This window comes from Colobus angolensis, unplaced genomic scaffold (genome assembly GCF_000951035.1).
Source record: "Colobus angolensis palliatus isolate OR3802 unplaced genomic scaffold, Cang.pa_1.0 Scaffold279, whole genome shotgun sequence".
In the NCBI taxonomy this organism is placed as follows: domain Eukaryota; kingdom Metazoa; phylum Chordata; class Mammalia; order Primates; family Cercopithecidae; genus Colobus; species Colobus angolensis.
In genome coordinates, this window is record NW_012116032.1 from 3569436 (window position 1) to 3594269 (window position 24834).

Sequence of the window (24834 nt, forward strand, 5' to 3'; positions counted from 1 at the left end):
CGCAGAACTTCATTTTAGCCCTGCTCCCTTAATTGCAGGCTTGTGTTACATAGACAGATGTTTTCAGATTTAATTTAGAAGCAAGAGAAAAGTTACAGGTGTTAAATATTAAGTTTCTAATAGTGCCATTAACCTGGACTAAATAATAACATTCAAAATTCTTCCAGGTGTTAAGTCAGGTGGAAATAAGAATGGTATTATTCAGCCTATTATTACATCATTTCTATAGTACTGTAGGCAGAAATGTGGAAGAGGAAGGTACTCAAAATAATTTTGCTTAATACAAATCATAAAATTTTCACAATGTGACCTTCTGTAATTTCGTCTTAAGTAACTACTACATGTAAATATCTTGGCATATTTCTCTTTATTCTTAGTACTTCAAGCATTCATATGCAGCACACAAATAAAACATTAGGCTTTAAAAAATCTTCAATCTGATTGCACGTTTTCATGGAGTAAAGCATTGATTTCAATGGAATAGCTGGGGATGCCTGTGTATGTGAAGAAGACAAGTGGAAGAGGGATAACTGTCCTTTTCAAAGCTGTCTACAGTGTGCTTCATTTTCTGATTACGAACATATTTCCAAACGTTTTGGATCCTTCTACAATTATAAATAGCAGCTGATGGGTTAGAATCATTAATTCAAAGACATCACTTTGCAGAAAGAGTAGATTAGCATAAACTACTACTTTCTCTTAGCAATGGAATTTTTTTAAATATTATTTTTGTTTCAAGCTGAGATTTCCCTTAGGAGGCATTTTCCCAACTTAATGTCAGCTTAACACATTTATGGGAAAATGTTTTAAACATTTGGTATATGCATGAGCCATCCCTCTGATTGTCACTTCCCTCCCCCGCCCCCCAAATACAAAGTGTTATTACGTTTTGTCCTTTTATGACATCCTGTGCCTTCTCTTACTTAAAATAATGATAGTTTGTGATTTTGTGTAACCTTCACTCCCAGGCAAAGCTGGTTAAATTTCATCAGTCCCAAAGTAGGTTCCTATTAATAAATGGTATCTATATATTCAAAGAATTACATGAATGATTTCATTTACTTGAGTAACTGACCATATAGATTATTAAATAATTATATTTTTCTGTAGACATGTTCACACATTTCAAACTAAAATCATACAAATTATTACATTTTCATTTTGCTATCCTGTTGAAGTGATATCATATTTGGAAATAAGGTCATCAATACAGTTTTCATCCCTAAACAAGTTTACATTAAAAACCCCAATTCTCCTATGTTCTTAACCAGCTTTAATTCTCTCCACTGTAAACATATTTGGAAACAATTTCTTATATTTGAATATTGCTCAAGTTACTGCAGAAAAGACTGCAGAGAACTGAAGTGTCAACTACTTAAAAAAATCACGGAATGCTGAAAATGTTCAGCTACTATAGATAAAGTAGAAAGGACACCATCAGACTAAAATAATATTTCAAACTCCAAAATGCAAAAGAGAAAAGAAAAAAGAGAGAGAAAGAGATGTTTTAACTAGTAGTTTGGAGGGATTATCCAATTTAAATAGTCATATTTAGTAGAGTAGTTAAATAATAATAATAAAACAAAAGCGGTAAATAATAATGTTTAAAAAATCATTGAAAATGTTGGCTCTTAATTATTTCACATTTAATCATTAAAAACAAGGGTGATCACTGGAACAGTGAAATTAAATTTTTTGAGAGCTAATTATGCTATTATTGACCACTTCAAGAATCTAATAACAAAATTGTTATCTAATAATTAATAACTCTCACTATCAATACTTTTTAGAAAGTATTAAAATATTATATTTTAGGATATTATTCTATATAAATATTCCTTTGAGGGTCTGCAAATTCTAGACAATGGGAACAACTTGAATATAAGCAAATCTCAAAATAATTTAAGAGAAAAACTCTAAGGGAAAGCATTAGAGCATGACATCAGATAGGGAATGGGTCCAGCCTTTGTACCACAAAAGGAACAATGCCAAAAACAGTAAATTGAAAAGCATAGGAGTTTTATTTTTATTTTTTTCTCTCATGTAATGGGGAACCTGTAGAGTAGTGGTTGCTAGTATTGGTTCAGCAGTTTAAGATTGCCGAAAGTGAGGATTCTCTTGGCATTTGCTCCACAGTTTTATGATGAATACATTAGTTCCAGCCAATGGGAACACAGAGCAGGTTAGAGAAAGAAACAAAAGCGAAGGGCAGAAGGGCAGAGCCCCAGCAATACCTAGCCTCCTTTTTTCTGAAGTTTTCCTGGAAGCTCCATACTGTAAGTTATGCTTTCATCTGACTGAGCAGAACAGTGTTCAATGCCCACTACCTAAAATAAAAGCTGAGAAATTTATTCTTTTAACTGGATGGTTTGGCTCCACAAGCAAACTTTGGCTTTATTGAGTGAGGAAGAAAGTAAACATTGGCATTGAGTATACATTTAGAAGTGATGCCCAAGGATTTAAGACATCTGTAGTCTGAAACAAGAAGGTAAAAATATGGAATCAAATTCCCTGTTTACTAAGCAGTCTGCTTCCTGTGTACAAAATGTAAAGAATACTGATTTAGTAGATTATAGGAGAGCAATAAATTATAATATATTCATTAGGAACACGGGGAGGTGAGATGAGAAACTGGAAAATTGTTATTTCAAATGTAGAGCTCTAAGCAAAGGTCGTTTATACAGTTCGATTTAGGGTACCTGAAGCTCCAACACCTGGGATAAAAAGTTCCTCCACATTCTGGACCACATGAGCTACTTGATCCCATCTTCTCCTAATTCCCAACACACAGCTTCCTCTAGAGCCAAATCAATTTATTATTTCTTTCTTCAACATTTTATCCACCTTTCCAAGGTTCATTAATGCAAGAATACTGGAAATAAGATTTTATTGTCCATAAATTTCATATTTCTAAGGGTATAGTAGGTCACCAATAGTAACTGATGAAAATGTGCATTAGCTAAGAATTCATGAACTACTATTCATCATTATGATTCCAATTTTACATACTATCTTCAGAACCGTGTGTAAGTTAAGGTTTGGTAAAGTTTTGCCAGCAACATACTGCCTCTGTCACATATTTCCTTTCTTTGTTTGATACTTACAACTCTTTAAAAAATGTAAAACTTACTCTTAGCACACCAACCACACACTAAGAGAATGCAGGCCAAATCCCACAGGCAGTAGTTCCCAAAGCATAGATAGATTGTTGCTAATCCTGCGTGGATTTTACTGGAGGAGTGCATTAATTGGGCATAGTCTTGTGCTCATTCTGCTATGGCTCCCTCTGTATAAGGGTTCCCCTCTTGCTTTCTGCCTCATGCCCACTTACTCATTTTTCACAAATGTTATCAACTCAGTTGTTCATTTTTTTCTTACCCTTATAACAAACCTGTGTCTCTTTTGTGGCTGTATTGTGTTCTGTACATTTCTCTCAAAAACCTAAAATGCCACTTTATTACACTTCATGCATTCTCCCCTCTCCCATCAACTAGGTAAGTAAAATCTCAGCATCTCTATCATTTTGGCATCCCTAGTGTCAAGTAAGGTGCTCAGCAGATAATGCATATTCATTATCTGTTGAGGAAAGGAAGAAAGGAAGTGAAGAAAGAAAAGAAGGGGAGAAGGAGGGAATAAAGGAGTTGAAAGTTGAAAGGAAGAAACAAGCAAAAACAAAGGACTGACAAATGAAAGGAGGGAGGTAGTTTTCACACTGAAAGTGTAAATTCTTGGACATAATTAGAAAACAATAATTTCAAAGATTCATGTGTTCACATGCGCATGAGTGAATTCTTTAATTTTTTTACATTTAAAAAGACAATTTTTACCTACATGTTCTTTTTTCTTGGAACGTTTGTTAAGATATTAGTTTTCTTCATTATTAAATACTTGTGACCATTTTCAGTAAGGAGTTATGGATAGATGGAGAATTGCAAAGCAAATTAGAATGTCTTGTTTCTGTTTCCAACTTGAATATTACGTAACCTTGAAAAATTTATTTGGCTCTTTCATGCATCATCAACTACTTATTTCAAAAGGAATGATAGCATGCTTCTTGAAGAAATATGGTAAAAGTGATGATAACCATAATGATAAAGGTGACAAATACTTTTGAAAAACTTATACGTCAAATACTTTGCTAAGAATTATGTATACATAAACATGTACACACAATATCCAATCCTCATAAAAACCTGTGGGGTAGGAACTACTGGCATACTTATTTTACATACTTGAAAATTAAAGCACAAGAATTTTAAGTAATTTGTCAAGGTCATCCATATAATAATTGTCAAAGACAGAACTTGATCCAAGATTGGTCCAAAGCCAAATACAAGGGTTTGACTTCTACACTGAGCAGCTAAGTAATGACTCATGTAATGTGAACTCATATCACACAGGAAGTATCCTTTATGTATAAAAGTAGCTAAAATTTTGTTTTCTTCTGAAAATCATGACTTCTTTTGTATTTTGTGCACAGACCATTGTACTGAATAAGTGAAATAATAGTTGTAGAAAATACTAATTTGCTTAAGCAAGTAAATTAAATATCCCCAAGTACATTAACTAGCTATCAGCCTACCTCCTGGGGGAAAACCTATGTTATAATTTTCATGTATCAGTATTTGAAAATAATTGGAGTTCTTCTTTTCTTAAAAATCTTAGAACATTATTTAAAAGCATAAGACTATAGAATGATCAAGTAAAGCAGAAAGAATGACTTTTAAGGCTTTATACTTACTAAGGCTTTATACTTACCAAAAATAATAATAACAAGGTATCCAGAACAGACAAATGTAAATCTCGATAGATTTATATTAATGAATTTTGAGTGATATAAATAGTTCATTTTTCAATTATTGCTGCTTGACATTGAATTGCATTTTGTAGGGGGCATTTGTGTCTTTGAGGTTAAATGTGTTCAGAAGCAAAACACTGCTTGACAAGAAAAAGATGTTGCAGTGAAAAAAGCAATTTGGGGGGATGGGAGGGCCTGCTATTGTCATCTGCTAGGAAAATCAAATAGATAAATATGTATTGTAGAGATTTTCTGTCTAAGGAAAATTCTTTCGTCTACCTGCCAATACCAGACCAGCAAGTCAAGGACTTACCATGATAAAACACATGACAAGAAAAGCCATTTTTCTTTAAATCCATTGCTAAGCAGTATGAATATTAAAAGCTAATGAAATACCAATTCTAATTTGCAAGCAAAAGGTTCATGCTATCCTTTATGTTGTAAGTTTGGTGGAAATAGGAATTGATGAGAACCTTGGAGACTGCTAGAATAAGCCAGTTAAGAAATTTTTAAAACAATATCCTACTTGTAAAATGGGTAAAAGCCTTATCTATTGCCAATGGGTATCTAAAGAAAGAGAAATAAAAATATTTTTTCTTGTTATTCAATATGTGAATAATTATGCCATTTATACACTTCAATTTTCCATGCTAATCTAAGCTTTATGTAATAACATCTCAACACCTAAAGGTGAGCAAGTTTCTCAACAATTACTCGTCTATTCAAAGGTCATTCATATGTTACTTTAATTACCTGTGCTATGACCGAAAAAGGCTTTAAGAAAACCAGGCACACAAGATGGCTCATTTTTTGTGTGTGTGGGAAGGCCTTGTCCATTTCTCTCAGAGACCATCAGCTCTTACTTTGCAGTGCTGCCTGGTACAACTGGAACCACATGGCCACTTGTGCGTTCTTTGTGTGACTATGCAGAAGTCACATAAACAAGTTCTAGGGCTCGTTTTTCTCATTTGTAAAACTGAGACCTTTCAATATCACTTTAGAAACAAGCCTGAGAAGCTTTCTCCATCTGATTTCCAGACTCAGAACAACTTAGATTTTTATACTTTTAGAAGTATCAGGAGCTCCGATGGTCATCTAGTTTGATCACTTTGTTTCACTGAAGTGAGAATCTGGCTACTAGAATCAAATAACATGGCAATGGCTGCAAGAGAAAGTTACCAATCTTACAAACTTGGACCAGGAGACTGAGAAAGAAGAAAAAGTAGACACATGAGCTCAAAAATTCTAGGAACATAGTTTAGGAGCAAATAGTCCTTATAATATCAGCAGATTCCAAGAACACATCAGGAGCACAGTGCAGTGAAATCACTCATATTAACAATGAAAACTTAGTCTTTGTGAACGATGAAAACTTAGTCTATGTTAACGTGATGTGATGCCTGGCACGCATTTGTTAATTTAAAAGCAGTAAGTTTTTTGTTTTAGGAAGTTGTTCACTGAAATGAATAAAACAATAAATAACTCAAATGCTGAAGTTTTTAAGTGACAAATGGCTAACTCATTCATTGTAATATTATATTCTATACTGAATAACATAATAAATGTATGCATATTTAACATCAACAGCAAAACTAATTAACAGACATAATGACGAAGAGATATTTCTATTAACTACATGGATATAAAAGAATACTTTTAAGCTGCTATAAAATGCCATCCATAAATACGTGTTCTATATGCAGTAACGAAATTATTTAACCACTCATATAAATGAGTTTCAAGCTTACTAGCTGATGTTCTGTAATTTTTCCCACTGTGCTTTTATTTTCTTCCTCCCTAAGACTGGGAATTAACTATATTCAAGATCATTCACATATTCCATTTTCTAAACATTTAGCAAATTTTCACTGCTCTGTCTTCCAGGGAAATTCTAGTAATATTTTGTTATTATTTGATTTTTTTAAGCTTATTTTTTTTTGCCTATGCTGTTTTATGACTATATAACAGATTCTATAAAAATAATTATAAAACCACAATGGATTTAATTTAAATTAAATTTAATTTGAATGCCCAGTCTAGAAATGTTAGCATTTCAGGAGAAATTATTAGTAATCTTAAATGCACATCTATCATGAGGCTTAAATGTAAAAGCAGCATGGCAACTTTGGCACATAGTATTAGCAAAATAAATTACACGGATTGAGGTATATTAGAAAATGAGATAAAATAAAAATGATCTCATCCTTGGGAAGCAAGGACAAGAGGAAATGGAAGATAAGACTAGAAGATAAGTAACTTACTTATTTTGTGAAAAACAGATAAAAGTTATACTCTCCCCAAACAGCTTTTTGATACCGAAAAGTTAAATTTTGAATTGACACAAGATAATGTTACTAAAATATTCTTTTATCCTGGCTTTTATAATTTGTTCTTAAAAGTGTATATATGGTGATATCATTTGGATCTGTGTCCTCACCAAATTGTATGTTGAATTGTAATCTCCAGTGGTGGAGATGGAGCCTGGTAGGAGGTGATTGGATAATGAGATCACAATTCTTATGAATGGCTTAACACTATCCTTCTTGGCACTGTCCTTGCAATAGTGAGTGAATTCTCTTCAGATATGGTTATTTGAAAGTGTGTAGCACCTCCCCCATCCTTGCTTCTGCTCCCACCATGTGAAGACATCTCACTACCAACTTTGCCTTCTACCATGATTAGAAGCTTCCTGGGACCTCTCCAGAAGCAGAAGCTGTTAGGCTTCTTATAAAGCCTGCAGAACCATGAGCCAATTGAATCTCTTTTCTTTATAAATTCCCCAGTCTCAAGTATTTCTAGCAGTGGGAGAACAGACTAATACATATAGTATTTTCATACTATATATATGAAAAATGGTAGGAAGAGAAACACTCTTCCAAATTCAAGGACTGTAGAGCCATGATGGAAGCAGCTCAGCATCAATTTGTAGGAAGATCAGGGGGACCTTGAAGTCAAGGTGAGAGTCACCAAATCAGAAGAGAAAGCATGACACAAGAATGGCAACGGTGCAGATTGACTGTAGTCATCAGGGAGTAAGTAGCAACTACAGGATTGGAGGCACACTGAAAACATCCAAGTGCCAATCATTAAAAAAGCCAGAGGGGAGCTTGCAGCATGTGAAACAAGGGGCCAGTTGCTAGGGGCTTGTGAGCTGTCTTAAGTTAGCTTAGAGGGCTTTGAGACAAAATGTGACAGAACATAAATTACATGTTAACAGGATCACTGTAGCTACTTTGCTGAGAATGGACTCAAAAGGCCAAGAGTGAAAATGAAAAGCAATAAAGATGCTGCTGCCATAAAGTAGTCAAGAAAGAATAGTAGAATGCAGAGTTGTGCAATGGTGGTATGAAGAGTTCTGTGGGCCATCTCCCAGTGACACACCTATAACTGGTGAAAATTATTTTAAAAACATTAAAAATATCTGCAAAGTGAACTAAGGGCATATAACCCATGCAAAACCATTTATTCAAGAAAATCTACCACAAATGATAAGAATAGTGAGAGTCAATGGCATGTGAGCCATGACCTGCTCTTTTCTGTCCCTGTCCCAGTTTAGAGTAACAGAATTCTTACCTTGGGTAATTGTAGCCAAGAACATAGGACTACATGTCTCTCCAGTGTCAAATGTAGGCTTATGATTTCTCCTTGGGAATGGCAGTCCACAGCATTTCTCCTGTCCACATCTCTATGTGCAAAAGTTCTATTCTAGTTAAAAGCAAATTAGAGACCTGGAGTTTTCCTCCACTATGTAGTCCCACTCGTAGAAAAGAAGCTGTACCCTAAGTGCAGAAGGGCAATAATACTGTAATTTTAATTTTCCCTTGCCTCATCTCAATTGTGGAGTGTTGATTCCATTCCAGGAAAGAAAATCGGAGAATAATAGGGGCTACTACCCCAACCCAGGACCCTGCCTATGAATCTGGGTGTTACTCTGAGAGAAGTAGACAATTGTAGCTACCTTTATTTCTGAGCAGTGGCACAGAGATTTTGCCCAGAGACAGAGGCAGGTCTCAAGAAGAGAGATCTTCAATGTTCCCCCAAGGAAACACTTTATTTGAGACACAGTGTGAAGAAGTTTTAGCCTAAGTTCACTCTCAAACAGTAGAGATTTTAATGGTAAGCAAGTAAGTGAGAGGCTGTTGTTATCATAATTAAGATAGAAAACAAGCGAATCATTGACTAAACAGAAACTTCCTATCTAGAGCCAACCAGATAAAGAGGTAGCTAAGAGGAACACTCTTTGGGTCAGTAAAAGCTTCATAATCTGAGTATCTTTTGTCAAAAGCAATCAAGTATACAGTTGATAATTAGTACAGGCCCACTTCCGACAACGTTCTATTTCAGAAGCAGACAGTTTAACAAAAATATCAGGAAAAGACAGTCAAAGAGGGCTGTGCTAAAACCACTATTGTCCAAGAGTGACTATGTTCCCTATGAGGAGCAACATTGAGGCCGCACACTTCAAGTGAAAGAGTCACTTAAATTATCCAGCTATTTCATTTAAAAAATAAATAGCTAAATGGCAACAAAAATACACCCTTAACATGGAGGGAAGGGATCAGTGCGAAGAGTGCTGCAAAAATTATCTAAAATGTCCATAAAAAAATACAAGATATACAAAGAAACAGGATGGTGGAATTCATCCACAGGAAAATAAAATGAGCAATTGAAATTGCTTCTAAAGGGCCAAGATGCTAGACATAGAAGACAAAGACTTCACATTTGTTTAAAGAACTAAAGCAAACTAGGCCTGAAGACATAGCCAAAGGTGTGATGACAATATCTCATCAAATGAGAATATCAATAGAGATAGAAATATTAATAAAGAGTCAAAATTCCAGAGATGAAAAGTACAATTATTGAAATAAAAAATTACTACAGGTCTTGTATTTTTCCATTTTTATACTTCTATGAAGAAATACCCAAGACTGAGTAATTTATAAAGAAAAAGAGGTTTAATGGACTAACAGTTCCACATGGCTGGGGAGATCTCACAAGTAACAGAAGACAAAGGAGAAGCAAAGTCACATCTTACATGTCAGCAAGCAAGAGAGATTGTATAGGGGAACTCCCCTTTATTAAACCATCAGATCTCACAAGATTATTCACTATCACAAGAATAGCATGGGAAAGACCCACTCCCATGATTCAATTACCTCCCACTGGGTTCCTCCTGTGACAGGTGGGAATTATTGAAAATGAGATTTGGGTAGTGATAGAGCCAAACCATATAATTCCTGGCCTCTCCCAAATTTCATGGCCTCACATTTCAAAACCAAACATGCCTTCCCAGCAGTCCCCCAAAGTTTTTATTACCTTCAGCATTAACTCAAAAGTCCACAATCCAAAGTATCATCTAAGACAAGACAAGCCCCTTCCATCTATGACTGTAAAATCAAAAGCAAATTATTTACTTCTTAGACACAATGGAGGGTACACATATTGGACAAACACACCTGTTCCAAATGGGAGAAACTGGCCAAAACAAAGGAACAAAGGCCTATGAAAGTCCAAAATCCAGCAGGGCAATCAAATTTTAGCTCCAAAATGATATCCTTTGACTCCATGTCTCACATTCAGATCATACTGATTCAAGAAGTGAGTTCCCACGGTCTTGGGCAGCTCTGCTCCTGTGGCTTTGCAGGGTAAAGCCCCCTTCCTGGCTGCTTTCACTGGCTGGCTTGAGTGTCTGTGGCTTTTCCAGGTGCACGGTGCAAGCCATTGGTGGATCTACCATTCTGGGGTCTAGAGGATGGTGACTCGCTTCTCACAGTTCCACTAATCAGTGCCCCAGTGGGGATTCTGTGTGGGGGCTCCCACCTCACATTTCCCTCCTCACTGCCCTAGCAAAGATTCTCCATGAGGGTTCTGCCCTTGCAGCACAACTCAGCATGGACATCCAGGCATTTCTATACATCCTCTGAAATCCAAGTGGAGGTTCCCAAAACTCAACTCTTGACCAGAGACCCTAAATCATCTCTCTTAAGTTCAAAGTTCCACAGATCTCTAGGGCAGGGACAAAATGCAACCAGTCTCTTTCTAAAACATAGCAAGAGTCACCTTTATTACAGTAACATATTCCACATCTCCATCTGAGACCAATCATCTCCATCAAACACCATACGTAGGCTGCAAAGGCTTCGGGCTTTCACCATCTGAAGCAACTGCTTGAGTGGTATATTGACCCCTTTTAGCAATGGCTGTGACAAAGGGCATTAAGTCTCTGAACCCGGGTTCCAGTCTGGGAATCCATTTTTCCCTCCTATGCCTCATGACTTGTGATGGGAGGAGCTGCATGACATGTACTGGAGACATTTTCCCCATTGTCTTGGTGATTAGCATTTGGTTCCTTGTTACTTATGCAAGCTTCTGCAGCCAGTTTGAATTTCTCTTCAGAAAATGGGTTTTTCTTTTCTACTGCATTGTCAGTCTGTAAATTTTCTGAACTTTTATGCTCTGCTTCCCTTTTAAATGTAAGTTCCAATTCCAAACCATATCTTTGTGAATGAATAAAACTGAATGCCTTTAAAGCACCCAAGTCACCTCTTGAACACTTCAGTGCTTAGAAATTTCTTCCACCAGAGACCCTAAATCCTCTCTCTGAAGTTCAGCATTCCACAGATCTCTAAGATAGGGAAAAAATGCTGCCAATCTCTTTCTAAAGCATAGCAAGAGTCACCTTTATTACAGTTTGTATCATGTTCTTCATTTCCGTCTGAGACCACTTCAGCCTGGACTTCATTGTCCAGATCGCTATCAGTATTTTGGTCAAAACCATTCAACAAGTCTCTAGGAAGTTTCAAAATTTCCCACAATTTCCTCTCTTCTTCTGAGCCTTCCAAGCTGTTCCAACCTCTGCCTGTTATCCAGTTCCAAAGTCATGTACGCAATTTTGGGTGTACTTATAGCAGTACTCCACCCTACTAGTATCAATTTACTGGATTAACTCATTTTCATACTGCTATGAAAAAATACCCAAGACAGGGTAATTTGTAAAGCAAAAGGAGTTTAATGGACTCACTGTTTCACATGGCTGAGAAAGCCTTACAATCATGGTGGAAGGTGAAGGAGGAGCAAAGTCACATCTTATATGGTGGCAGGCAAGAGGGCATGTGAGACTCATTCACTGTCTGGAGAACAGCATAAGAAAAACTTGTCACCATGATTCAATTACCTCCCACCAGGACCCTCCCACAACACACGGGGATTATGGGAGCTACAATTCAAGATAAGATTTGGGTGGGGACACAGTCAAACCATATCAGGATTCAACAGGAAATTTGAGCTAACAGAAGAAAAATTTAGCACACTTGAAAATTGATTATGAGATTATGCAACTGAAGGATAAAGAGAAAAAAATAGGAAAAATGAATGACCAGAGCCTCAAAGAAATGTGGGACACTATTAAATGCACCAACATATGTGAGATGGGATTATCACAAGAGTGGATGGAGAAAAAGAAACACAAAAGGTATTCAAAAAATTATTTCCTAAAAACTTTGCAAATTTGGTGAAAATTATTAATTCACACATGTAAGAAGCTCAGTGAACTAGAACTAAAATAAACAAAGAAATCCATATACAGATATATCATCATCAAAATTTTGAAAACAAAGGCAATCAACAAATCTTGAAAGTAGCAAAAAGAGAAGAACTCTCATCACATAGAAGTGAAACTCAAAATTAACTATTCACTTCTCAATAGAAACTGTGGGATCCAGAAGGAAGTGGAAAGAAAAAAGAAAATGGCAATCAGTGATTGTATATCTAGCAAAGCCATCTTTCAAAAATAGCAGTGAAATAAATACATTCACAGATACATCAAAACTGAGAGAATACATTGCCAAATCTCTCTTACAAGAAATTACAAATGTAGTTCTTCAGACTGAAAGCAAATAACTACACAGAGTAATTTGAATCAACATGAAGAAATAAAGGCTGGGTGCGGTGGCTCATGCCTGTAATCCCAGCACTTTGGGAGGCCAACGCGGGCAGATCATGAGGTCAGGACCAACCTGGCCAACATGGTGAAACCCCATCTCTACTAAAAATATGAAAATTAGCTGGGCATGGTGGCAGGCACCTGTAATCCCAGGTACTCAGGCGGCTGAGAAATATTGCTTGAACCCGGGAGGCAGAGGTTGCAGTAAGCCGAGATCACACCACTGCACTCCAACCTGTGCAACAGAGAAAGACTTGGTCTCAAGGAAAGAAGAAAAAAAGAAAAAAGAAATAAAGAATGTTGGTAAAGGTAATTACGTATTTATGGAAGACAGTATAAATACACATATCTTCTTACTTCTCATCAGATTTAAAAAGCAATGATAGAAAACAATATAAACATAATTGTGTTGCTAGGGCTATAACAGGGGTAAATGCAATATATTTTTAATTACAGCACAAAAAAGACAGGTGGGAGAAAAGCCATATTGAAGTAAGGAAGTAACACCAAATAGTATTTAAATTTACAAGAACAAATGAAGAGTAGAAAAATGTCATAGAAGAAAGTTTGTGTAGAAAACTATAAATGTATACTTTCTCTGCTTTCTTATTTCAAGTTTTAAAAGCATATACAATTATATAAAGTATAAACTATAACAATATATTGCTGAATTTGTAACATATATGGATGTAATATTCAATAATAACAAAAAAGGAAGGAGGGAGGAATAGAGTTATGTAAATATAATGTTTCTATACTTCACTGGAAAAGTCACTATGAAATTGAAAAAGATTCTGAGAAGTTAAAAGGTATAATGCAACTCTTAAGCAACCACTAAGAATAAATCACAAGGGAGATTAGGAAATATTTTGAGATGAATAAAAATGAAGACACAACTTACTAATACTCAGGGGATGCAGCAAAATTAGTGCTTAGAGGGAAATTCATAGCTGTAAAATGCCTTTATTAAAAATATAAAAAAAGCTTTCAAGTCAATAACCTGATATTTCTCCATAAAACATTGAAGAAAAGCATATTAAATATAAAGTAATTAGAAGGAAAGAAATAATAAAGATTAGAGCAGAAATTAATGAAATAGAGAAGATAAAAGCAATCTGGGAAGACAATAAAATTAAAATTTGGTTATTTGAAATGATCAACTAAATTGAAAAAACTTTAGATAGACCAAGTTGGGGAAAAGGCTCAAACTGGTAAAATCGATAATGAAAATGCAGACAACACTATTGACCTTATACAAATAATAAGTGCCATGAGGTAGTACCATGAACATTCTGTGCTAAATATTTGATACTGTAGATAAAATTAGTAAATGTCTAGACACACACAAACATCTGAAATTGACTCAAGTGAGGATAGAAAATATAAATAGACTTAAAACAAGTCAATTGAATGACTTAGTAAATTAAAAACTTCCCACAGATAAAAGCAAGGAACAGGTGAGTTCTACCAAACATACAAAAAATAATTAATGTTTGTAATTCATGACTTCTCCTCCCTTTATACATAAAAAAAGAACAGCAAAGAATATTTCTCAATTAATTATATGAGGCTAGTATTACCCTGACACCAAAGCCAAACAATTATGTCTAAAGAAAAAGAAATGTACAGAGCAGTATCTCTATTAATATAGTTTTTAAAAACACTCAAAAAGGCACTAGCAATCAAACTCAATAATACACAAAACTGATTATATGCAATAACAAAGTGGGATTTATCATAGGAATGCAAGGTTGGCTTAACATCTAAAAATCAATTAGTGTAATATACTATATCAAGAGAATAAAGGAGGAACAACACATGATTAACTCAATAGGCACTGAAAAAGTATGTAACAAGTCCAACATCCTCCTATGATAAAAATACATACAGATACATACAGAAAAAGAGACTTCTTCAACTTGATAATAGGTATCTATGAAAAATCTTTGCTAACATCATGTCTAATGGTGAAAGACTGCATACTTTCCCCTTAATACCAGGCATAAAACAAGGATATTTGTTCTTGCCATTTCTATTCAACATTATACTGAAAGTTACAGTCAGGACAATTAGGCAATAAAATAAAATAAAATATAGCCAGATTGAGAATGAAGAAGTAAAAGTATTTCTATTTGCACATGACATAATCTTATATGTAGCCAATCCTAAGGAATCCACTGAAAAACTCTAAAAATAATAAAAGAGTTCACCAAATTTGAAGGTTTGGATGTTACAAGAGCCATATACAAATATCAATTGTAATTCTATACAAAAAATTAACAATATAAAATGTGAATTTTAAAATATTTTGTTTATAATAGCATCAAAAAGAATAAAATATTTAGGATTGTATTTCATCAAAGAAGTATGAATTAAACTGAAAATTATAAAACATTGTTTAAAGACGTTGTAGCAGATCCAAATAAATTAGAAGACAGGCCATGTTCATTTATCAGAAGACTTAATGTTGGTAAGATGGCTATATTTACCAAATTGAGTTGCAGATTGACTGCTATCACCGTCAAAATGTCAGTTGTTTATTGTGCAGAAATTGATAAGACCCAGAATAGCCAAAATCATCTTGACAGAAAAGAACCACTTCACATCCACTAGAATGACTATAATAAAGATAGATAACAATAAGAGTTGGTGAGAGCAGTTGGAACACTCATGAATTGCTGGTGGAATATAAAATGGTACTCACACTTTGGAAACAGCATGGCTATTCATCAAAATGTTAAACATAAAGTTACTGATCCAGTAATTCCACTTCTGGGTAGATACTAAAGAGAAGTAAAAACATATCTCCACACAAAAACTTGTACCTGAATGCTCGTAGCAGCATTATAAATACTAGTCAGAAAGTGAAAACAACTCCAAAACAACCCAAGTGTCTATGGACTGATAAAGAATGGATATATAATGGATAAAGAAAATATGATATAGCCATACAATGAGACATTATTTGTCAATAAGAAGGAATGAAGTACTGATATATGTTACATGTTTGAACCTTAAAAACATTATGCTAAGTGAAAAAATCTAGTCAAAAATACCATGTTATGTATGATTCTATTTATATCCAATGTCCAGTATAAGCAAATCTATAAAGACAGAAAATAAATTAGTTATTTGCTCAGGTTGAGAGAGTGGGGAGAAATGGAAAGTGATTGCTAAGGGATACTTTTATTAAATGAGTTGATGAAAATGTCCTAAAATTATGGTTAGTTTGCACAGAGCTGTGAATACACTGAAAACCATTGAAGTTTACACTTTACATGGTTGAACTTTATGATATGTTAATACCAATATCAATAAAGTTGGTAAAATGATACAATGTAACTTGCACTAAATTGATGGATAGTAGAAGTGGTAAGAATTAAAATAGACAATGCATTCGATGAGAGAGAGGTAATAGATGAGTTCAATATTTACAGCTTTGAAGGATGTAATTGACACTAGCCTTGAGGAAAAATATTAGATTTTAGTTAATATGCAAATATTTTCAAATTAATGCAATAATAAGTGTGAGTTATATCATACAGGATCCTCTGTATTTCTTATTTCTAGTTAGATATGATCGGCAGCCTCTATAATATCTTCCAGTTAGTTATTGCTGTCTCCTGGTATTCCCTTTATTGTTTATTTTCCCTTTTATTTGAGTGTGTGCTAGACCTAGTGACTGGCTTCTCCTGAAGAGTATATGGTATAAGTGAAGAGGTATTGCTTCTAATATTTATATAATAAAAGACTCTGAATCAATCTGTCTCTTTTTCTCTTCCTCTCTCAGAGCCTTAGCTCTAATGTAGTCAATTACTGTGTTGTGAGCTGCCATCCCGAATGACCCACATGGCAAGGAACACAGGGCAGACCCAGGCAGCAGCTGGTGGGAAATTGAGGTCTTCAATCAATCCAACAGCTTGTGAGGAGCTGAATCTTGCCAATAACCATGTGAGCTTGGTAGCAGGTCCACCCCTCCAGTTGAGCCTTGAAATGAGTGCCACCTCAGCTGACACCTTGATTGACATCTGTGAGAAATCCTGAACTGCAGGATCCAGTTATGTCATAGTCAACTTCCTGACTTACATAAACTGTTAAATAATTAATGTGTGTTTTAGGTCTTTATAGTCTAAGTAATTTGTTATTAGACAATATCTAAGATATCTGAATGTTCAACTAATACGCTCAATTACTGAAGTAATTTACATAGAAATGTGCGCTAAATTGGCAGGTGTTCCATATAATACCTCAAGATCTTGTTCAAGTGCCAAAAAATGTTTTATTATTTTATTTTATTGTGGTAAGAGCAATTAACATGATATCTACCTTTCTGATACATTTGTAAGTACACAATATTATTATTGGCTGTAAACACAATGCTGTGTGACAGATCTCTAGAACTTATTCGTCTTGACTAAAACTTAATGCCCCTTGATTATTAAATCCTCTTTTCTCATTTCCCTCAGCCCCTAAAAACCACCATTCCACTCTTTGATTCTACGAATTTGACTATTTTAGACACCTCATATAAGTGGAATTATACAGTGTTTGTCTTTCTGTGACTGGCTTATTTCATGTAGCATAATGCCCTCAAGGTTCCACCATGTTGTCACGTATTACAGAATCTCCTTTTTTTTCAGTGCCTTGGTGTTTTGGGGTTTTTTATTATTGTGATTTAATCTAAATCTTTCCTGCGCATGTGGGTCCACTCTTGAGCGTAAAGATTGTTTTATTTGTTATTGAACTTCCAAAATACACTGTTTGTTCATTGTGAATTTTTGTTGTGTAATTGTTCACGATTTTATTTTAGTGTAAATATCCTTATCTTCTCTAAATTCCCTACCTTTAAATACCCTATAAGTTATAATCAGTTTTTTCTCTGACATCTTGCATTTGTGGCATAATACAAGGCTGTAAACTGGATAATCCAGTAAAAATACTGTAAAGTATTACCAACATTGAAAGGAAGCTCTCTCTCAGTTTCATTATACTATTAATTTGCTATCATATTACTTTTATTTCTTTTTAATATAACACCTACATAGCTGATTGAGTGTTCAGTCTATTATGACACTTAAGGATTTTCCATATTCTCTCTTTAATAGATTTGTGGTTTTATGAGAACAATTTAAATGTCAGCATTTTTTTACCTCATGAATATTGTGTAATTATGAAAAAAGTGATATAGATTTCATAAATATGTGTAGCATTTTAAAATCAGAATTTAAAATCCTATGTCTTTATTTCAAGAATCTTCACGTAGTCACGAAAAGGACACCAGACTGCTCAAGAACATAGCAAGTAAAATTCACATCATCATTGAAAATGTCAACAGTAAAGGCAAAAAGTTGATACTTATCCCTTCAGGATATTTCATGGTCTGCAACTATTAATGACTGAAAAGCCCTACTGGCTTGAAAACTTTAATGAGTTTATATGTAAAACTTAAAACCATGAAATACAATTTTAAAAATTTTTTTCAAGCATATTGTGGAATAAAATAAACTTGTTTAATTCAGGTTTATGGTATATGCACTTTTCTTTCTGTGGTTGGAAAATAGTATAGGTTAAATTGGGAATAATTTTTGGTAATTTTTTTATTAGTGCTTTCATGTTGGCCAATGTTTCTAGTCTCTTCAGCCTTCGTTTGTCTATTGTCATTAATGAAGCCTTCCATCTATTTATTGACATAGTCAAGCAACTGAATAGCAGTGAGTTACTGAAGGAAAAAAAAACAAAAAGTATTTTTCTCCACCCTACTGCCATACCAAGAAGGGTATCTTTTAACTGCCATATTTCGGTTGCCTATGCTTGTCATTAGACTAACATCCTGTATACAAACACACACACATATACACATGACATATACGTGCATGGAGTAAGCATAATACATCCATACACATATACACCCCCACTGCATACATTTGTGCTCATGGATTAAGCATATACATGTACATAACTCCAACAAGCATATACATATTCACAAGGCATATATGTGTGTATGTGTGTGTGTGGATTAAGCAATAACAATAACAATGTTTTATATTAATAAGGTCTCTTCAAACATGATGAAAGGTAAAGAACCAGGTTTGCAATGTGTTTCTCTCATGATGTTTAAACATAATACAAGAGAAAATAAACTCCATCCAGAAAGATTTCAGAGAAATTCCACAAATGAAACCACTCAGATAGATTGTTTGGTTTTCTTAAAAAAACTAATTTGAAATATCAATATCAAGCTATTACTAGGTCTGAATATGTTTGATTTGTTTTTGGAACTGCTATGAGAACGAACGTGCTTTTGAGACTGACAGTCCTTCTGACAGCCAAGGTCATATCAAGGGATAATGAGGAATGTCAGAACAGAACTTAAAAAAAGGATTTAAAGACTTCTAATTTTTATCTGTATAAGTTATTCATTTAGTTTGAAATATTTTCCCATAATTACTTCAATTCCAGCTAGATAAGGATTTCACGATGTTCATTCCAAATTTGCGGACCAACATTGTCTACAAACGATCACAGAATTTTAAAATTGAAATTGATTGGTAGCATTAACTGGTCCAGTGCCTTTGGTTCGCAGATGAGTTGATGTAGATTAATTATCTAAAAACTTTGTAGTTTAGAGAATGAAAAGGCAAGTCATTACTATTTCGAGAGAGGAAAGTGAGGTATAAAGACATTAAATAAGTTGCCAATTTTATCAGAACTTGTTATTAGCTGTCAGGACTAAAACTCACTCCACCAATATCCATTTAGTGTTTCTGCTATCCTATCCTATCTTGACACTGTTGATGGTTCTAAAGTGTCAGCTGGATGTGAAAAGATAATAATTTAATAAGAAAGAGATACATCTTTTGGCTCTCTGGATAGCACACATATTGTCATGTTATGTTGACAGTAAAGGTGGGGTTCTGAATGTCACTGCTTGAAGAGTCTTGAGTTTTATTGAGCTGAGCTCCGGAAGGAAAAGAACAGTGTCATTTCAGTATGATGTATGTTTAACGGACTTCATTTCAGTTGTAGTATTTTGACTATGTGAAATATAATAAGATTTTTTAAACAATATATTTATAGGAATAAGTGTAGTTTCTGGCCACGCTGACTAAACAAATGTAATTACTCTGAATGGACTCTAAATACCTTTCAACATTTCATTACAAAGCAATTACATTTGAGTCTTCCCAGAGCTTTCAGCATAGCTTTTAAAAAAGAAATTACACAAACAGGTGGAATCAACTATTATGAAATATAACCTATATCCCTGAAGAGCAAGGGTCAAGAGTGTAAGTGGAGTGGAATGAAGTGGGGGAAGTTAAGACAGGTGATGTACATGTTTTATTTTCAAGGTAACTGTCCTGAGAGAATTTAGCATGCTTACTCAAGGTAAGTTTATTTTTGAAATGGAAAATATTTACTTAATTTTATAATGCTATGAAGCAGCACAACATTTATGAGACATTTCCTAAAAGTTAAGTAAAAAACGACCCCTTGTAATCCATATGTTTTTTAAAAAAGCTGTTTTAAAAGCAAGACGTAACTGCATGCTCCTCTATATTTAGAAAGGTCATAATTGGTTAATTAACACTATTGAATGCTTACTGTGTGCCAGCCGCTGCTCTCAACACATTATGTATATCCTCCCAGCAATTCCATGAGGTAGTTGTTACCATTATCCTCAGTTTTATAAATGGAGAAACAGACATAGAGAATCTAAGTAATTTGTTCAAGATCAAGCAACCATCAATGGAAGGTGAGGATTCAAACAGAGAATCTGGTGCCTGAGTCCTTGTTCTTACCTGCGTTTTACGCTTTCTGCATTTACTACTAAGAATCCTGTGTGCAGATTTGACACTGGTCTGAGGATTTAGAGATGCAAAGAGTGATGACCTATTAGCTTAACAACTGGACATAACTATAAAATATCATAGTATTAATTTGACTTTGGGGCTATGCTTCCAAAGATGACTTTAAAAAATGAAGATATCAGTAATCGCACAGTACTAATGAATAATAACACTTTAAGTTAGGAGTTCCTAACTAGGAGCTAGGGTCTTTGGTGGATTCACAAACCCTTTGTGATTATATGCCCACTGGGTGAAGATGTGAGAATGTGCATCTGAGCATTTTTCTAGGGAAAATGTTTCTGTCTTTAGTTAGATTCTTAAAGGAATACATGGCTTAATTAATGTCCAGAGCAGAGATGGGCAAACTTTTTCTTGGTAAAGGTTGAGATAAAAATATTTTAGGCTTAGTGGACCACAGGATATCTTTTGCAACCACTCAACTCTGCCATTGAAATGTGAAAGCAGCTGCAGGCAATTCATAAAGGAATGAGTCTGGCTGTGTTCCAACAAAATTTTATTTATGAACATTTAAATGTAAATTTTATATAATTTTTATGTGCCACAAAATATCACTGTTCCTTTTGTTGTTTACCTTTGATTTGAATTATTAAGAAATGTTTTTAAAAAGGCTTTCTTAGCTCAGGGATCATAAAAAGCAAAGGTCATAATTTTCCTGCCCCTAGTCTAGAGCAAGTGATTCTTAGTGTAGAATCACGGGGATCATCTGGGAAGTTTCTGAAATGCAAATTGGCAGCCCTCTCTGCAGATCTACCGAATCAGAAACTCTGCTAAAGGACCAAGCAGTCTGTGTTTTAGAAGTCTTCTAGGTGAAATAGATCACACTAAAATATGAGAGCCACTGGTCTAGAGTCATGGCTCCAAACATTCAACTCATTCATTTCTTCCTTCATTCTTGCAACAAGTGATTTTTTAAACTATTATTTAAAAAATAGCTCAGGGCTATGTGCAGGTTTATGATATAGATAAATCGTGTCATGGAGTTTCAGTGTACAGATTATTTTGTCACCCAAGCAATAAGCACAGTATCAGATAGGTAGTTTTTCCATTCTCTCCTTCCACACTCAAGCAGGCTCCAGGGTCTAGTGTTCCGTTCTTTGTGTCCATGTGTACTCAGTGTTTAGCTCATACTCCTAAGTGCCAACATGCGGTTTCTGGTTTTCTGTTCCTGTGTCAGTTTGCTTAGGATTATGGCCTCCAGCCCCATCCATGTTGCTGCAAAGGACACAATCCCATTCTTTTTATGGCTGCATAGTGTTCCATGGTGTATTTGGACCACATTTTCTTTATCCAATCTACTGTTGATAGGCATTTAAGTTGATTGCATGACTTTGCTGTTGTGAATAGCTCTGTGATGAAAATGAGTGTGCATCTTTATGGTGGAAGAATTTATACTTCTTTGGCATATACCTCATAATGGGATTGCTCAATTAAATGGTACTTCTGTTTTAAGTTCTTTGAGAAATTGCCACACTGCTTTCCACAATGGCTATACTAATTTACATTTCCACCAGCAGGGTATAAGTGTTCTCTTTTCCTCTGTAACCTTGCCAACATCTGTTGTTTTTGACTTTTTAATAACAGTTACTCTGACTGGAATGAGATGGTATCTCATTGTGGTTTTGATTTGTATTTCTCTAATGATTAGTGATGTTGAACAATACATTATTTTTGAATGGTTAATTATATTGCACCACAAATGAAAGTTGTACTATTTTTTTGTCTTGATAGATACAAGAATAGTCATCTTATAAAATAGGAGTTGAAAGCCTCCTGAAAATAACTTACTTTTTGAAATATATTTTCTACATAATCACATGATGGCCCTATACATATACACACATGCCTGAAACAAAATATCACTAAGTTATATGTACCCTCAATACATGTGATGAACCCTGATATTATATTTTATTCTCTTTCTATCATTGATTTTACACTGTCACCACAAGATCACAACTTATAGCTCAAAAGATACCACAATAAAATGTGCTCACCAGCGCAAATTCCTTGTTGAGAATCATCTGCTCTACTAAAGATGACTCATTGTGGAAAAGGTGGGGCTGCATGTGGCTCCACATGTGAGGAAACCACCAGAACTCATCCACAGACCGAAGTAAAAGGTCATCTCCTTCATCTTCCTCTTCAGTCCCTATAAAACACAAAGTTAAAAACAGCTTTAGTGAAAATATCTTACTATCCTAAAGGTTATTTTTGGCAGATTTACGTTATTTTTCATGCTGCTAATGCATATATCCAATTCTGTGGACTTTAAAAATCAGAATAAAAGACCACAGTCTAAACTGAATCAAAGGCAAGGGGACTTGGGATTAGGATGGGGTGGGTAGGTGTGGCTGGAGCAGGTCAGACAGTTGTTTGTTTTAGAATTTAAGGGTATTTTATACCCTAACATATGTTTTATACCCTTACATGTATTTTATACCCTAACATATGTTTTATACTCTTACATGTATTTTATACCCTAACATATATTTTATACCCTTATATTTTAAGGGCAATTTTCAAATAATTGAACATAAATTTTAACTCATAAAATCTGTTAATTTTTTTCAGATTAAATAAATATCATATGCTTATTAAAGAAATGTGGAAAGCACAGACAAGTAATATGTAAAGTCCAAAAAGAAACACAAAAACAACCAAAAAACCTGTAAGACCGTCTTCTACAGCTAACCAGTAAAATCATTTCTGTATTATTTTCAAAAATCTTTTTCTACTTATATTTTAAAAGTTCAACTCTTGCTGTAGTAATATTTTTGCAAGCTTATGTTTTTCACTTAATGTTATACATATCAAATTTCCCATTTTAATATAAATATTTCATAAAAACTAAACAATGGATCTGATAACTGTTTATAATATAAACGTGACTTGAGAATTTAAAACTAGTATTACTTTCTCTTCTTCTTTTGAGAAAATTTGTTAACAGCACCCAATACATAGGAAATAAAAACAAAAAACATTGTTATGCCACAGTTAAGAAAAAAAAAACTTACTTCTAAGAGAATTAATTAGATTTCAGCTATCCAAGAATATCCACAAATTAAATGATAGGGTTTTCGTATGATTTTGTACAATTTTACTATATATAGCTCAATTTACAAATGTTGTGAATCAATGATAATAGAATTAATTCCAGCTTGCTCTCTCTCTTAACTATACAAGTAAAGTAAAACAATAAGTCCTGGCTTATACTGTGGAGTGCATTATTTGGTTTACTCTTTCATAAAAGAGTATGGTTTTTTTTTTTTTTTTTTTTTTGAGACGGAGTCTGGCTCTGTCGCCCAGGCTGGAGTGCAGTGGCGCGATCTCCACTCACTGCAAGCTCTGCCTCCCGGGTTCCCGCCATTCTCCTGCCTCAGCCTCCCGAGTAGCTGGGACTACAGGCGCCCACCACCTCGCCTGGCTAATTTTTGTATTTTTTTGTAGAGACGGGGTTTCACCATGTTAGCCAGGATGGTCTCGATCTCCTGACCTCGTGATCCGCCTATCTCGGCCTCCCAAAGTGCTGGGATTACAGGCAAAAGAGTATGTTTTACAGATGGGTGTTTGAATTTTTTTTTTACTTAAATTCAGGGAATAAATATTAAAGATGGTTATAAGGGTTTTCTCTGAATGTTCCGTGTGTGTGTCCTAAAACAAAGATTTCCATGGTCATGAAAGTAGCGCCATGAAAGGATTAAAGCATGTATTTGGTGTCATTCAGTACTTGGAGCAGAGTCCCTAGTTTTGCTACTTAATTAACTGTGATCTCGGACAAGTTGACTTCTCCAGATCTTAGTTGCCTGATTTAAAATGGAATTATAAATACCTATGTTATAGGGTCTTAGTGAAGAGCTGATGAGATCAATTTATTAAAGCACTTAATATTGTGACTTGCAAATAGTAAGCACTTTTCGAATATTAGGATCTCCTTAAAAATTCCATCTATTGCTTTACACTTGCAGCGTTTTGAATTTACATGTGTTCACACTGTTTTAGAAACTTTGCCTGCCTAAATTATAAATTTCTTAAAGGCAGGTACTGAATCCCTTTACCTTGTCCTGTAACATGCTACTTCCCTAGAGCAGTGAATAAATGAATAATTTAATTTAGTCTATATTTAACAAAGGCAAAGGATTTAGCAGCTTCACATGGCCACCAAAGTATATGGCAACTTATTTCTTTTATATATATTCACTGTTCCTGGAATACAGTTTATAATTCAT

General features: G+C 34.6%; 1 protein-coding gene across 1 annotated transcript in view; it reads right to left on the bottom strand.

The window, feature by feature from the left end:
- NDST4 (N-deacetylase/N-sulfotransferase (heparan glucosaminyl) 4) overlaps positions 1-24834 on the bottom strand; it is a 300692-nt gene that overhangs the window by 124505 nt on the left and 151353 nt on the right. The window contains exon 5 of the mRNA XM_011948380.1: positions 22603-22757. Within this exon, the coding sequence (XP_011803770.1) occupies positions 22603-22757 (155 nt within the window). The remainder of the gene's footprint in view (positions 1-22602; positions 22758-24834) is intronic.